This window comes from Eretmochelys imbricata, chromosome 26, assembly GCF_965152235.1.
Source record: "Eretmochelys imbricata isolate rEreImb1 chromosome 26, rEreImb1.hap1, whole genome shotgun sequence".
Classification (NCBI taxonomy): domain Eukaryota; kingdom Metazoa; phylum Chordata; order Testudines; family Cheloniidae; genus Eretmochelys; species Eretmochelys imbricata.
The window spans coordinates 2201723-2217545 of NC_135597.1; the positions used below are offsets into that span (position 1 = coordinate 2201723).

The window sequence follows — 15823 nt, forward strand, 5'->3', positions numbered from 1 at the left end:
GGCAAAGTGTAAAAGCAGAAGCCACCAGCAAATACACCAGGATGAAGGGGAATTTCAGGATCTGACCATTCTCAGGCCCTTGGGAAATTATCACTCAGGCCACATTCCAGTTTGGGCCAATGCATAATGGAGAAGAGTTTTGAGAGGTAATTAATCACCTGCTCTGTGTGTCTTCCCATCACTTCCTCATTAGAGGGAGGGGTTGCATAAGAATAGGGACCATGTGGAGACTGTAGAAGGTTTGACAGCTCTGGACTCAGGATGGAGGGAGTGTTGACATCAAAGGATTGCAGGCTAGAGCCTGCTCAGGGAGCCTCAGGTATATAGTGTCAATAGGCAGCAGTGAAGAGGAAAGACTCAGAGAGCCAGACAGCTCCGGGTGTTGAAAGGAGCCAGAGGGAAGCGTAAGAAGCTTAGTTTGGAGAGAAGCAGCAGCAGCTATGCCACCCAGGAACACGTGCGGCTTGGAGCTAGTGTGTTGGGCTCTCATCCTCATGCAGCTGGGCATGTCAGAGTCGACCGGTCTCTCACAGCAGAAGGATGAGCAGCAGTTACATACAGCAGGATCTAGCCCAGGGCTAAAGAGTTTGTCTACAGTCCGTGGCTTCCGGCACCCACACCCTGCTCTCCGGTACCCCTTGTACATGATGCAGCTGTATAGATCCCTCGTCATTGGGAATCACCTGGGACAGCCCACCATGGAGGCATCAGCACTGCAGGAATCTGACTCAGTCTTAAGCCTCGTAGCTAGAAGTAGGTGATGTTCATTTTTTCTTTTTCTTTCTTTCTTCCTTCCTTCCTTCCCTGTGTTTCTAGCTTGCCCTAGGACCTGGCTCAGCAGCAGCAATGCTGTGATGGGGGTTGAGCCCTCAGGTTTGTCAGGACCTCATTGACTGATTGCTGCTTATCAGACTCTCCCCTGTTGGGCCTTGGCTATTCCAGTGCTTCTCTTGCCATTGCTTTTGTGGATTGGGACCCCAGACGTCTGTGAAGAAGGGACCCCATGGGGACCCAATCCACATCTGTACTGTTTTGACATCTGGCAGGAACAAGCTTGGGCAATAGCCAGTTGCTGTTTTGTTAACGGGTGGCATGTGGGGAGAGAAATGTGGAGGGGGGAAGTGGGGGCGGGGGCGGGGATGTCTTGCTCTGAAGGGGTCAGCCTGAGCCTGGATCCTGAACTCTGCAGTGGGAGGACGCTTGCCCTAGCTTCCCCTGCCAGTGGTTGAAAAAAGCTAAGGTGTTACCCTTGGGATCCAAGCTTTGGCTGGCAGGTTATTTGGAAAGGCAAATCTTTGTACAGAGGAGTAGGTCCCTTCCTCAGCCTGCCACAGGCCAGCATGGGATCAGGGAGATTGGCTAGTGCCCTTAAACACGCCGGTGTCCTGTCTCAGGCTGTAGAATCTGGGTGCTATTGCAGTATTTAGGGGCACGGTGCAGCGATTTTAATGAACTGCTTGTTGGATGCAAAGGAGAACATGGATACAGCAAGGAGAACAGCCCCTTGGGACGGCGAAGGGAACAGACTGTCTAATTCACCAGGCAGTTTTCAAAGCCTTAGGGCATTGCATTTCTAACTCCATTCATGGGAGCCCTCGGCCTGCCGACTGCAGCAGTGGCCTCCGATTCTGAAAAACGACTGTATAATGGCAAGCAAACATTAAAATAGCTGCAGAAGCAAGCACGGCCAGATACAGGAAAGTTTGAAATAACCAACCACCTAGCAAAGTCCCTAGAAGGAAGGAAACAGACACCCTGGTAAATCTTATTCTAGTGCTTTGGAATAAGGGTGGGGCTTCTTCCCATCAGCATAATTCCTGTTTTCTCCACTCTAAGTCGCAGGACTTTATTTAATTAATGCTGTAAATAACTGACAACAGGGAGCATTTTCAAAAGCACCTACCCTAAGTCACTTGGGTAAAATTTGCCAATTTTACCCAACAGCATGAACAGCATTAATGAACAATTCTATCAGGAGGCAGTGTGGGTTAGGAGCTAGACCCCTGGGTAAGGACTCAGCTCTGCCACTGCTGCTGAGTGACCTTGGGCAAGTCACTTTACCACTCTGTGCCTCGGTTTCCCCATCCCCTTTGCAAAGGGCTTTGAGAACAACTGATGAAAAGCACTAGGTGAGAAGTAGGTATTTACGCAGGACTCTGATCCTATGGGAATGGATGGGATATCAAAGCCTAGTCTGGCTGACTGGTGGATGCCATGGTGCTTTACATTTTCAAACAACCCAACAAAGGGAAACTACTTCGGCTGGGATTTTCAAAGGCATCTAAGTGAATTAGAAGCCACAATCCCATTGAATTTTAATGAGATTTTGATCATGCATTCCCTTAGAGGTTCCTTGAACCCCCCCAGCCCTCATTAACGGCAGGACTGTGTTAATCAGTGCTTGGTAAGACTGGGGCATGGTCAGGGCAAGCTGGCTGCAGCTCAGTCCTGGTAAGGTGGAAGAGATACTGGGAGAAGCAGCTGGTGGATATGGGGAGGAGTCGCAGTTTGACCTCCTGTAGAGCAGAGGGCATAGGATTAGATCTGCCCCTCTTGTTGGGGGTGTGACCACCATTTAGTACTAGACTGCAGTACTGGGGTGCATTAAAGCCTCAGCTGCTCCGGCGGGGCTGGTGTTGGTGGGGGAAAGCAGGGTGAAGTTTGAGGTTCACTCCTGCCATACTTCCTGGCTCTGGGGAAGCTGCTGCATAGCTCATTCGGCCCAGGGAGGGATGGCTTTGTGCCTTTAGAGAACAGGACACCTAAATACATACTATAGAAAAGGCCTGGCCAGGGCCACCAAGGCCCAGCCCACAGTGAGGCCAGGACAGGGTGGTACTGCAGTGCCCCAGGGCCAGCACTGGGAGGCAGAATACTTGGGGGAGGCAGATGTTCCAGGAGCCCCAGGGGGGTGCAGATGCTGTGGGTCTATTCCTACCTCCCCTGGTGAGGGGCAACATGCTCTCCTGCGTGAAGGCCGGGCAAGGCGGCTGATGCCCCGGGGCAAAGGATGGAGCTGGGGCCGGGGTGTAGGGAGCAGTGCACAGAGCGGCAGTTCTCCCTGGCCCTTATGGGACCCATGTAAAGAAGGTAGAGAAGGCGCCTTGCCCCCTTGGCCCCTACCTGCTGTGCCACCCTAGGCAGAACCCAGCGAATTAAACCAATAAACAAGATACGACTCCCCATGTGGGGAGTAGGGGGGTAATCTGGGTCCAGGCTGGGGGAGATCCATTGGAACGGGGCAGAGCATCCCACACCCAGGGGAAAGGGACCATTGTGAAAGCGAGAGGACTGCTCCCCCAGGCCTGGCCCATTGCCCTGCTCCACCATGCACCAACCAGCAGGCCTGGCCTTCATGGTCATGGTGGGGTGAGGGTGTTAGCAGGCACACAGCAGCTGCACCCCCAGAAGCTCCAAGAGGCATTGTGCCACCCCCCCCCAGTGCTCTCCTGGGGGCATTGCAGCTCTGCCCACCCCTCACTGCGGTACCAGTGCCCCGTGGGCAACCCCTGGATTCTTTACAGTCCCCAGAAGGGGCTGTGGGGTGAATGCTTTGTGCTGGACAGGTCCCTCATCTCTGGCACTGTGTTGGTCTCTCGCAGGTTCTCTCCAGGCTGGGGATCACTGGACTCTCTCTTTCGACCTGACCTCCATCTCCAGCAGCCATGAGGTGAGGCTAGCCGAACTGCGGGTCCGCCTGCCGTCCTTCCCCCAGGCCCACAACGTGACGGTGGACATCTACCACAGCCATGAGCACAAGCGCCAGGGCAACCAGACCTGCGTGGACAGGCTCTTCCTGGGCACCTTCACCAGCAGTCCTGCGGTCAGCCACTCCTCCTGGAGAGTGTTCAACGTCACCAGCTTGCTCCAGGCCTGGCTCCACCAAGGGGTGGCCTCCGGCAACGGGAAGCATGCAGATGCTCAGGGCTCCCAGGGGCAGGAGCGGACTGGGTCAGACAGTAATGTCACTGACTTGACAGGTGTGCAGAATTCCAGTGGCTCCAGCCAGGCGGAGCCAGCCGTGTCCCATGGTGTGACGGACAAGGTCCTGCTGGTCGTCTTCTCCAAAGATAAACCTTCAGCAGAGCCCTCCTGGGCATCCACCCTCATCAGAACTGCGGAGACCTCCAAGCATGTCATGATTGACAACGCCTCCAAAGAGCTGGGGAACCGCCGGCACCGCCGGAACAAGCAGGAGAAGCGAAGGATTAAAATGGCCGACCTCTCCACCCCGGGCCTGGGGGAGGAAGGCAGGTCTCTGTGCAAGAGGGTGGATATGATCGTGAACTTTGAGCAGACTGGCTGGGGAAGCTGGATTGTCTACCCCAAGAAGTACAACGCCTATCGGTGTGCGGGAGAGTGCCCAGCGCCCGTGGATGAGACCTTCAAACCAACTAACCATGCATATATCCAGGTAAGTGAGGCCTCTTCCTCTCTGCTAGAGCAGAGGTTCCCTAAACTGCCCCCCAGCACTATGGGATGAGCGGTCCCCTGGCTCTGTGCAGGGTGTGGTCTGCTGAGCATGGAGATTATAGTGAAACACAAAGAATAGTGGGCAGTTTCCCAAGTTTCATCTCATGTAAAATGCTAAGCCAACTACAGCATCCTAGAACCAGAGACATTCGAAACGGGAAGGACCCATTAAGCCTACAGTCCATGTCCCCTTTCCCATCCTAAAGCCATTGCAGGATTGGCCACTGTGCTTTTTAGTGTATAGTCTAGTCTAGTTTTAAAATGTCTCAGAGCACAGGGCTTCTGCCACCCAAACACACTGGGGTGAATTAAGACTGGGGTGGCGGGGAGGTTCTCAAGCAGCCGCTATCCGCTAGCTGAAACGTCACCCCGAAAGCAGCTCCTCCATGCCACAGGAATCTCAGTCAGGCCCTGCAGCCAGCCGGAGCCAATGGGGTTCTGTGCAAGGGTTGGCTCCTTTACCTGCAGCAGGTCCTATCCTGGGAACATGGGTACATCCAGGCTATATAAGGGGAACCTATACTGCTGTTGAGTGGGTACTGTGCTCTAGGAGCAACCTCACCGATTTCAGCAGGGCTACTCACAGAGCAAGGACTACTTGGGGGCAAGGGGCAGCTCTTGTTCTGTTTGTACAGTGCCTTGCACAATGGGGTCCTGGGTCATGGCTGGGGCTAGTGTGTGCTACCAGGATACAGATAACAGCAGCACTTTTTGTGGGAGCAAAATCTGGCCCAAATCCTGGCTGGTGATTTTCCAAAGGGACTAGTGATTTTGGGTGCACAGCTGGAGCGGACTTGCCAGGGCCAGGTTCCCAGAGGGTGGGGGCTCAGCACTTTCTAAGAATCAGGCCTCTGTAAGGCGTCTCAAGTGGGGCACCCACAGTCACTAGACTTGTTGGCCAACCTTGGCCACAGGCTGCATTGGTACAAGCCAGACGACTAACGCCTTCCCCTTTCCCAACAGAGTTTGCTTAAGCTGTACCAGCCCAACCGGGTCCCCTGTCCAGCCTGTGCTCCGGTCAAGATGAGCCCGCTCTCCATGCTGTACTATGAGAAAGGGGAAGTCGTCCTCCGCCACCATGAAGACATGATCATTGAGGAATGTGGCTGCAACTAAAGCAAGCTGTTCTCCTCTGGGTGACAGGGATCCTGCGGCTCAGTGATGAGCACAGGCAGGCTACCAACATGAGACTCGAGGCTCGTCCTGCCCTGGGGGTGGCAGGGAATAAGCCCTGTGCAGCCAGGAACCAATCCACAAGGATCTGAAGTCTAAGTGCTTATAAAGACAAAGGCTCAGGTCATCACCCACCCACAGATTAATGCATGACAGGGATCAAGCTGCCCTGGTGGAGCTGTCCTCTTGGGATTCCGACCTGGCCTCTCCAGGCAGCCCTCACTAGAGAAGGCTGGGAAGAAGACTGAGGAGGATAAAGGCAGGGCTGTGGGAAATGCACAACACCCCCCTTGACATTAGACCCCACCCCCGATGGGAGAATCTGGGAAGGCAAGCTCTGCAAGGGGAATTTCATGGCTGTTGCCTTCCCCAGCAACCCCTGCTGCAGCTTTGCCTGAACTGGGCCAATGCTGGCCAGCAAAAGGTACTCACTCAGGTGTAAATAGCTCTTCATAATGTTCTGTGAATGTTGTAAATAGATAGATCTATATTTCGTGCATATAGGCCAAGAGATTTTTATCACTACCCCCCAAAAACAGTTTTCCAGCAAAATAAAATAAAATAAATAAATAAATAAATAAATAATTAAAAAAATGGAGCGTGCTAGTTACTTTCCTTTCTGTGGGCTTCCCCTTATCTACATGCGGTGTTATTCGTCTAAACCAAACCAATAGGCATTAACTGCTCTGCCGTTGTCCTCTGGGGCTGTGACGGCACGGTTTCCTTTCGGAGTCTGTATTTCTGGACACTGCACTGGGAAAATGTTCTCGTCTGCAGGATATTTGATGTGAAGCATCTCTTGCAAAAAGGTTAGGAGCCAAATTCTGCTCCCAGCCGAGGCACCCAGGAGGCAGAGAGCAGCATTTGACCTTGGAATGGACAGAGCCATTGAGAATGCAACTAGCTTGGTCTCCTTTGTTATTGTTCACTATTGTTAAACATGGCAAATGCTGTTTGTTTTTCTTCCACGTGTGATAAACGTTCTGGCCTGTTACAGTCTGGCTGAGAGGAGAGGCACAGGTGTTTGCTTTGAAAATCTCAACCATTAGTGTGATTAAATATTAAGACAGTCTCGGGAATTTAGATATTTTCTATTACAATGAACACATGGCATTCTTTTTAGGATTAGTATTACACTGGGTAACTGGGTACACAGATTGGAACCCCATCGTGCGAGGTGCTGTACATACACAGACAGTCCCTGCCCTGAAGAGTTTACAGTCTAAACAGACAAGAGTGGCAGAAAGGAACTATTGTTATCCTCATTGAACAGATGGGGAACTGAGGCACAGAGCAATTCACTGGCTTGTCCAAGGTCACATGGGGATTCTGTAACAGTCTCAGGATTTAAACCCAGGCCTCCTTAGCCCTAGCCAACAGCTTAAGCACAAGAATATCCTTCCTCTCAAACCCTGCAGGGCTCACTTGTAACCAGAAACAACAAGACCGTTGCTACTGGCAAGCAAACTTGTGAGTATCATGGAGGTGCAGAGGTCTGGACTGAAATGTACCGGACTCCTCTGGACTGAAAATCTCAGCTCAGCTCATGCTTCTAGCTTCTTCAGTACCCCTTTACCTCTAAAATCTAACTCACGGTGTTAAAGCCATGATAACTACACTATGATTAAATAACTAGATCCACAATACAAGGTCTTTTCTTGTATTATTGACCAATAAACAGACAGACATATTTAAATAAAATGGTGCCTGGCATATTCCAGAATCATGCTTTGTTTTCACCGTTGCAATTACTTCTTTGGCTTTAATCTCCATGGGACCCCCACCCCACCCCACATACACACACACTCTCTGTACTTCCTTTGTGCATTGAGGCCCCCTGGGGAGGGAGCTACTGTGGCAGAGGGAATCCCTTACAGCTCAGCAACACCGAGCACAGGGCCCCGATCCTGTCCCTGTTGGTGAGGGAGCAAACACTGGCTGCTGCAAAGACACTGAGCATTCCTTAGCAGCAGTGGGGGGCCCTCAGCACCATGCAGGATCAAACATGGCAGACATGCCAAACCCATGAAAAAAACCAAACAGACAGAAATTGAGCTAATTTTTGGTTTAATTGGCTTGTGAGTTGCTTGTTGGCTAGTTTTTGGCTTGTAGCAAGCAGGGGCAGAGAGTCCGGGATGCACAGCAGGCCCACCACAGTCCCGGACTGCATGCCAGGGGGATCTAGTCACATAGAGTGCTGGGGTTTTTAGGGATTGGCTTGTTTTGAAATAGGATTAGCTTGTTTTTTGTCTTATTGTGAAAGTCGGGGTGCTTATTTACCCTGTGAAAGTTGGCAACTGTGCAAGCCACAAAGTGCCAGGGGCTGACTCCCCACAGCAGAATATGAGGAGATCTCATTTCCCCCAAGTGGGATCCTGGGGAGGGTGGATTGTCTTTTGTGTGGCAGGGCTGAGCGCTCACCACAGAGGCAGGTTGGCTCTGCAAGCCACTCATGCTCTCAAACATGCCCAAACTAATGAACTCCAAAGCTAAGCAGCGAGTGCAGCCAGGTATTGTCCACACAGAGACAGCTCCTCTGAAATCCTGCCTTGGGAACAGGCAAACCAGGGTTCCACCCACCCTGCTAGCTCCCCAGCTGCTGGCCGTCGGGCCACTGGCAGCCACTGGGAACTAGAACAGTCCCCAGACTGCTCTAACTTATGACAGGGAACCAGCTTAGCCCAGGGAAAGAAAAGGATCAAGGAAGGCAAGCCAGCTGAGGGTAGGGCCACTGTGTCCAGGCTGAGATCATTTGATCCATCAGCAGCCTGCAATACCATAGAGCTGGGCAAAAATTTTCCATCAACACACTTTTTTTTGGAACAGAAAACAGCTTTTGCAACAAAATGGAAATTTTTGTAGAAAAAATGATTTTGGTTGCCATGTCGGGGGGAAAAACCAAACCAAAACAACCCCCAGGACCCAAAATTTCCATTGTCAAACACTGCAGAAAAAGAGTTTCCATTTTTCAAAGACAATTTTTGACATAAAGAAAAATGTTTTGTTTTCATCATACAATTTCCATGGGAAAAATATCAACTTCCCAACAAGCTCCCAAAAGCCCTGCTTAGGGGTGCGATTGGTTTGCTTGAGACTCCAGAGGGAGTGAATGGTGGTGATGGTGGGGGGTTTTCACTGGCTTCCTTCCTACTTCTCAAGTCCCAGAAGATACTGAGGTGGCATTTGGGCCCCTTTGATTAAACAAATAATGTGTGCATGTGTGCACGTGTGTGCATTTGAGCAGGACACTGATACGGGAGGCATGATGTAGTTAAATGGGTTTTGTGAAAGGCGACCAAGCTGCCCAATGAATGGGCACATGCACACAGTGGTCTGAGAATGAGCCCAGAGAATGTTCACTGGCTGATTCATAGATTGCCTTTCATTGGAGGACAAAGCTTGTGAAACACCTTCATCCTGGGAAGGGAAGGGAAGAGCTAAATGGATTTTTTCTCTCTCTTTCTTTTCTCCCGCATCTTAAAAACAAGGAAGAGATTCCCCCCAGTTACACATTTTAGCCATGTCCTTTGCTCTCACATCTGGGACCTTTTGGTTTATGAGGAGGTGGATGTTTGTGAAACAAGAGAAAGCCCCAGCCCACCCCACTCCCCAGGAGGGCTGGAGCTGCAGCCAGACTCTCAGCTATGGCACCACTACTTCACTACACAACCCGGACACATCCCTCCCTGAGCAGGTCCATCCTGTGCACCGACTGAGGCTGGGGACCAAGGGAAAGCATAGCATGCAATGACGTAATTAAAGACTGTATCATCATGCATAATACAAGGGGCTGAACTGCATGTTGCAGGTCCTCAGGCGAGTCACTGCCTTGCACCGAGCCTGCCTTTCTCTCGGGGTAAGGTATGGAGAACGATACCTTCTGTGAGTTGTTTGCTAGAGAAGGGCACAGCATTCTGATTGCAGAGAGTGGAAGGGAGAGGTTTCTGTCTCCCTGCACAGCCCGGTCCTGACCTGAGTCTGGAGGTGGGGGTGGGTCTCTACTTTCTTTGCCTAATGATTTTTCTTTCCTCAGACATCTGTTGGTGGCAGCCAGCTTTACAGCACAGCATTCCTCAAGCCCATCTATCCCTTGCCAATAAGTCTCCAGCAGCCCCCTGCCCCTGTGACATTGCTCCAGGGCCAGGGACTCCCCTCATTTTAAGGATCAGGGAAGTAAGAGATAACAGAAGCCACATCACGACCAGGAGACGGTCATGTTTCCAACAGGATCAGCCAGCGCACACTTGCGAAGCCCGACTGCATTTCCTAGCAGGACAGGTCCCCAGGGCAAGGCAAGGCAAGGCATTCCCCACTTGCTAGTGCCTTGTCCAGTCTAGCTGAAAGTATCCGGAGCAACGGGGCCTTCCCCACAGCCTAACCTGGCTCATCGCCAGCAATCCCTGCTGTCCAGCCCTGTTTCTCCTTGCTCAGGGTGTCCTGTCTGTTACTGAATGGCTGTCTGACTCTGGGGAAGTTTCCTACCCATGGGACTTGTGCATCCCTCACCATCTGTACAGGACCCACGGACCCCTCTACCACACCCCGAGAGACTGGCCTGGTCTGGCCTGGCCCAGCCCTGTCATGCATTCCCTCCGAGAGCTAGACACCCTCTCTGGGGGTGCAAATCATGCCACCCACATCGGAATGGTGATGAGCCCATACGGGTTCCTGTCCCCTTGCTGCTTGTCATGCTCAGAGCACCCCTGTCCCCCACACCGCAGAGCCAGTGCTCATGGTGCCCCCAAAGAGCAAGCCCAAAGGATTCTGGGATGGCTCCCAGAAGAGGCCGAGCATGGCTCGTGTTGGGACAGAGGTCAAGAAGCCCTTCCTGAGTCCCCTCCCTGCTGCAGAGCCCCAACAGCAGGAGGATTCCACATCCCCCCAGCCGCCAGCATGGGCTTTGGCCTGATTAACTCCAATCCACATCCAAGCCCAGGGATAAACAAAGCGCGTCTGGTTCTCACAGCAGAGGCCCTCCTCCCGGCATTGATCACCAGCGCTGCTTACATATTCAGCTGGTATGTCCTGCTGAGACCCGCCAGTAATTAACAAGCCACTTGAGGGTCATTTGCAGGAGCCATTAAACTGCTCCGAAAAGGGGGAAAGCCTTGCACTGTGCTAATGCCAAGCATGAGTCAGACACCCCCAAAATTATAAGGCTGGTTTAAAAAACAAACCAGGAACCTGGGGGCTCTTTTTGCCGTCTCAGTGTTGAGTCTTTATGGGTTGCATTTCCAAGGTTTTGAGTGGGTACTTCGAAAGCTAAGACTCTCCTACAACTCCGGGAGCCAGGGCTTTAAGAAGAACATCAAACACCAGGAGACTCAGGATAAAAATCTCATTGATCTTGCTATGCATGGTGCCTACTTAAGGGCATAGAGCTCTGGGGCTTGCACTATGAATGGGGACCTAATCTTTGTTAGCAAAAAGCTTTGCAGCCCCTGTGAGCATCAGCCCTTCTGACAGCCCAATATACATTTGCTGTGTTAAGGAGAAGGCTTTTGTTGGGAAGAACAGCAGTGCAGTGAGACCAGGCACGCTCTGGCCTCTAGACCCTAAGTGCTCAGGCAGTTTCCACAGGCAGTGTCAGTTACTGTGTTCCCTGCCTTTCATGCAGTAGCCACCTCTCTGTGTTCTGAGGTCAGTGCCACTTGTGAAGGGAAAGTCCTGCCTCTGGGTGCCTGCCCAGGGCTCTCGCTGAAGTCAATGCAAAGCGCAGGCCCATCACCCATAAGAGGCAGGGCAGACAAGTGGGTAGGGCCCTGGGCTAGAAGCCAGGAGGCTTGTGTTCTGTTCCCTGTTCTGCCAGGGACCTGCTGTGTAACCTTGGGCAAGTCACTTCCCTGCTCTGTGCCTCAGGTTCCCCTCCTTCCCTGTCTTCTCTATTTATTATGCTCAAATAAATTGGTTAGTCTCTAAGGTGCCACAAGTCCTCCTTGTTCTTTTTGCTGATACAGACCAACACGGCTGCCACTCTGAAATCTGTTTAGACAGTAAGTTCGTCAGAGCAGGGATTGTTTCTCATGCTGTGTACCTACTGCACCTGGCACCATGGCACCTCGGCACCTCATGGTGCTACTGTAAGTATCTGAGGGTAGAACTGGGGCCTGAAACGAATAAATCAATCAACCAAAATGTGCTGAACTTGGGGGAGGGGGAACGACTCCTTTAGGGTCTCTTCACCAGCCCAGTGAAATCTGCCTTGAGTGCCCATCCAGGGATCCGCAGAATGGCCAGTGGGTCTTCAACTGAAAGAGGAACAAACCTGTGCTGGAAACCACTTGGCTGCTTTCGACTGGGGTTAGAACAGGGGGGTGGTGCATAGCACAGCTTCCACGGTGTTGGATTCCTGAGGAGGAGAGCGCCCCTGCTTGGCTCTATCCCCCACTGGCTGTGGGTGCAGCTCCGAGTCAGGCTGAAGTTGAAGTTTGAGCCAAGCTGCAGTATTCTCAGCCTCAGCTCCTAGCCTGCAGTTCTCCATCCTGACCATAACGCAAGCTCTGCAGAGGCTCAGGCTGCTGACCTGGGGCGTGCACCGTTAGTCCTCATGACAGATTCTGCTCTAAGTCACACAATCCGAGGGACACACAGCTTTGCACCTAAGCCAGGTCTGGCGTACAGTTCTAATTTCCCTCCGGGACATGGCATGTGTGTCTGTGTAGACTCCTCATCAACGTGCTGGGTGAAATCCTGGTCCTATTGAAGTCAGTGGGGGGTTTGCCATTGACTGAGCGTGCAGACCCTGCAGCATAGCGTCTAACTCACTGACAAGGTGATTGGGGTGAAGGCCTTTTAGGAATGGGGTGAGCATCCTGCCATTTGGAGCAGTTTGGTCCCTTCTGCAGGCAGGGAATTTGCCCTTCAGAAACATCTTTACAAGTTGGCCTGGGCAGGGATGAATTATTGGTCTCCAGGGAGAAAGGAATCATCCCAACCTTCCCCCAGCTGGGTGGCAGGTTAGAACAGGAGACTCCAGCACCAAAGCAAGGGGACTTGGAAGAGCAAATCCCACATAATCAACAGAGATGCAGTTCTTGCATCATAGAATCATAGAATATCAGGGTTGGAAGGTACCTCAGGAGGTCATCTAGTCCAACCCCCTGCTCAAAAGCAGGACCAATCCCCAACTAAATCATCCCAGCCAGGGCTTTGTCAAGCCTGACCTTAAAAACTTCTAAGGAAGGAGATTCCAACGTCCAACCTGGCTGGAATCAGGAAGCAAATCTCATGGGAAAACATATCCTCACTGTATTTGCAAAGTAGAGACGTAGCCAGTGCTTTGGTTGCTAGTCAAGTTGATAAATTGGAGACAGTTCAGAGAAGAGCCATGAAGATGTTTAAAGGACAAAAAAACCTGCCTTATAGTGATAGACTCAAGGAGCTCAATTGATTTAGCTTACCAAAGAGAAGGTTCGGGGTGACTTGATCACAGCCTGAGAGTAGCTACCTGGGGAGCAAACATTCGATAATGGACTGACTCTTCTATGTGGCAGACAAAGATAGAACAATGGCTGGAAGTTGAAGCTAGACAAATTCAGGCTGGACACAAGGTGCCCATTTTTAACAGGGAGTGTAATTAACCAGCGGAACAATTTACTAAGGGAGGTGGTGGATTCTCCACCACTGGCAATTGTTAAATCAAGACTGGATTCTTTTAAGCTATGCGCTACTGGACCAGGAATTATTACAGGGGAGCCCTAGGGCCGGTGTCATGCAGGAGGTCAGACTAGATCATCACAGTGGTCCCTGCCATCCTGGGAATCTATAAACACTGAACCTTAGAATCGTTTTAGCTTCCTCTCTCAGTGCATGAGGCCAGATTCCTGAGAGACTGTCTGAGTCATTGCTCCAGTCTGCTGTACTTGACCTGACAGCAGTGTAAATTTGCAGACAGCATTAGCCTGATTATTCTGCAGTTCAGGGCCTGCACGGGTCTCTGTCAGCAATGGAAACCTGTGGGACTTCCCACCTGCCTGTTTGCTTAACAATATCCACCCTCAGGAAGGCCGAGCCCGAGTTCTAGGAGGGGAAGATAAGGAGAGTTTGCTCTGGATGCATATGAAAAGGAGCGAGTGGGAGTAAACAGTCTGAAGGGCTGTTTATGGGGAAATTGCTTATCAGAGGCACAGGAGTAATGCTAAAGCAAACTGTTGATTACGGCCCTGCCTGGGCAGCACCTGGGCCAGAGGGGAGCACTGGTTCCACCTCCCCTCCCTGATCCTTTCACTCACTGGCTCAGCTGGAGACGGCCCCTTTGAACAGTGTGGATAAGGCACTGGCTCAGAGGAAGGATGGCCCAATGGCCAGGGCACTGACTAACTGGGACTCAGGTCAGTTCCCTGCTCTACCACAGACTGCAGAGGGGACCGGAGGAAGTCACTTGGGCTTTACAAAGTGTTACCCCAAGTGAGTAGGGAGCCTAGGTCCCATTTAGACTCTAGACACGAATGGAAATTAGGCGCCTAAATACCTGTTCAGGGTCTGCACCCAAGTCACTAAATGGGCCATCTTGATTATCACTAGAAAAGCTTTTTTTCTCCTGCTGATAATAGCTCATCTTAATTAATTAGCCTCTTACTCCACCTTTTCATATTCTCTGTATGTATATTTATATCTTCTTACTATATGTTCCATTCGATGCAGCCGATGAAGTGGGCTGTAGCCCACGAAAGCTTATGCTCTAATAAACGTGTTAGTCTCTAAGGTGCCACAAGTCCTCCTGTTCTTTGTATGAGCCGCAGTCTCAGTGGAAGTCCTTGGAACGTAGGCGACTCTGTGCCTAAGTTAGCTTTAGAAATGGGACTTGGTCTCCTTACTCATCTAGTAGCTTCTGACATTTTTATCCTCCATTCCCCATCTGTGAAATGGGGCTAGCAGCCCTGCCCTCCCCCACAGGGGTTGTGAGGAGAGAGACATTAAGGGACAGCATCTGAGCATCTCACAAATACCTAAGATAGTGAGATAAAGTAAAATCCTCCCTGAACCTTCATGCCAAATTCAGGCTATGTCTACACTTACATCGCTCCCAGGGCACAGCTGCACTTCTGTAGCACTTCAGCACAGACCCTCACCACAGCGAGAGGAGGGGTTGTCCTGTCATTACAGGGAATCCGCCTCCCCAAGAAGTGGTCGCTAGGTCGACGCAGGAATTCTTCCATCGACCTAGCGCTGCCTGCACTGGGGGTCAGGTCAGCTGACGATGTCTCACAGGGGTGTGGATTTTTCACACCCAGGAGAGAGACAGCTATGCCAGTGTAAGTTTCCAGTGTAGACCAGCCCTCAGGCTGACCCTGAAGTTAAGTGGAGATTTTCATACTCCAGGAAAGGTTAACTCATCCACCCAGCACTGTCACTCAGTGGTTTGAAGAAATCCATACCCCTGAGCAGCATAGTTAGACCGACCTACCCCGCAGTGTAGACAGCGCTAGGTTGAGGGACGAATTCTTCCATTGACCTAGCTACTGCAGCTCTGGCAGGTGGACGAATACAGCAGCAGGAGAACCCTCCCAGCCGTGTCCTGGGCGTCTACACTGAAGTGCTACCACGGCACAACTGCAGCCATGCTGCTGGAGCAGTTTACGTGTAGACGATGACAAAGCCTTCGCAGCCTGCGTCTCTCACCCCTTTACTGCTCAGTTTTATCCCCCGATGGAAAATCCCCATAGAACTGAACGGCAACAGTGTTAGAGGTTTGAGCAACTACCCTGAAGAGTTGAACAGAGGATTCAGCCGCAATGGATTGGATGCAAAACCGAACAGAAGGAACTGAAGAGAGAGGGAAATCTGGTCAGTCTTGAAAGAGTCCCCTCCCTGTTCAGTTCCACAGGGTTCTGCCATAAGGTCCTGCAGTCTCTGCACTTCCCAGCACTGAAAGCACTAGTGCCAGAAATAAAATACAATGCATAAAAATTATTAACAGGGCTCGATCCTTTAAATGGATCAGGGTGGAGGGATGTATGCGGGGGGTACGGGACCCGCTAGAACCTGTGCAGAAAGACCACTACTGATTGAAGGAGACTTGGCCGAGGTGTAAGTGTCTCCCTACGGAGGTTGGGTTGCAGGCTCGGGGGGGATAGTATATGAGACGGCACATTCTGCTCTGTTTCACAGGGGGCGGGAGAAGGAACAGTTAGTTCAGTGGAGTCTCATACTGGTGTAATGGAGAGCAAGTCTGGCC

The 15823-nt window shown here is 51.5% G+C and overlaps 1 protein-coding gene across 1 annotated transcript; it reads left to right on the plus strand.

Annotated features, from left to right (window-relative positions):
• The first annotated feature begins 440 nt into the window (after positions 1 to 440).
• Positions 441 to 5589, plus strand: NODAL (nodal growth differentiation factor). The gene is made up of 3 exons (XM_077805536.1): positions 441 to 753; positions 3603 to 4414; positions 5437 to 5589. The coding sequence occupies exons 1-3, from the start codon at positions 441 to 443 to the stop codon at positions 5587 to 5589; spliced, it is 1278 nt and encodes a 425-aa protein (XP_077661662.1).
• The last annotated feature ends 10234 nt before the right edge of the window (positions 5590 to 15823 follow it).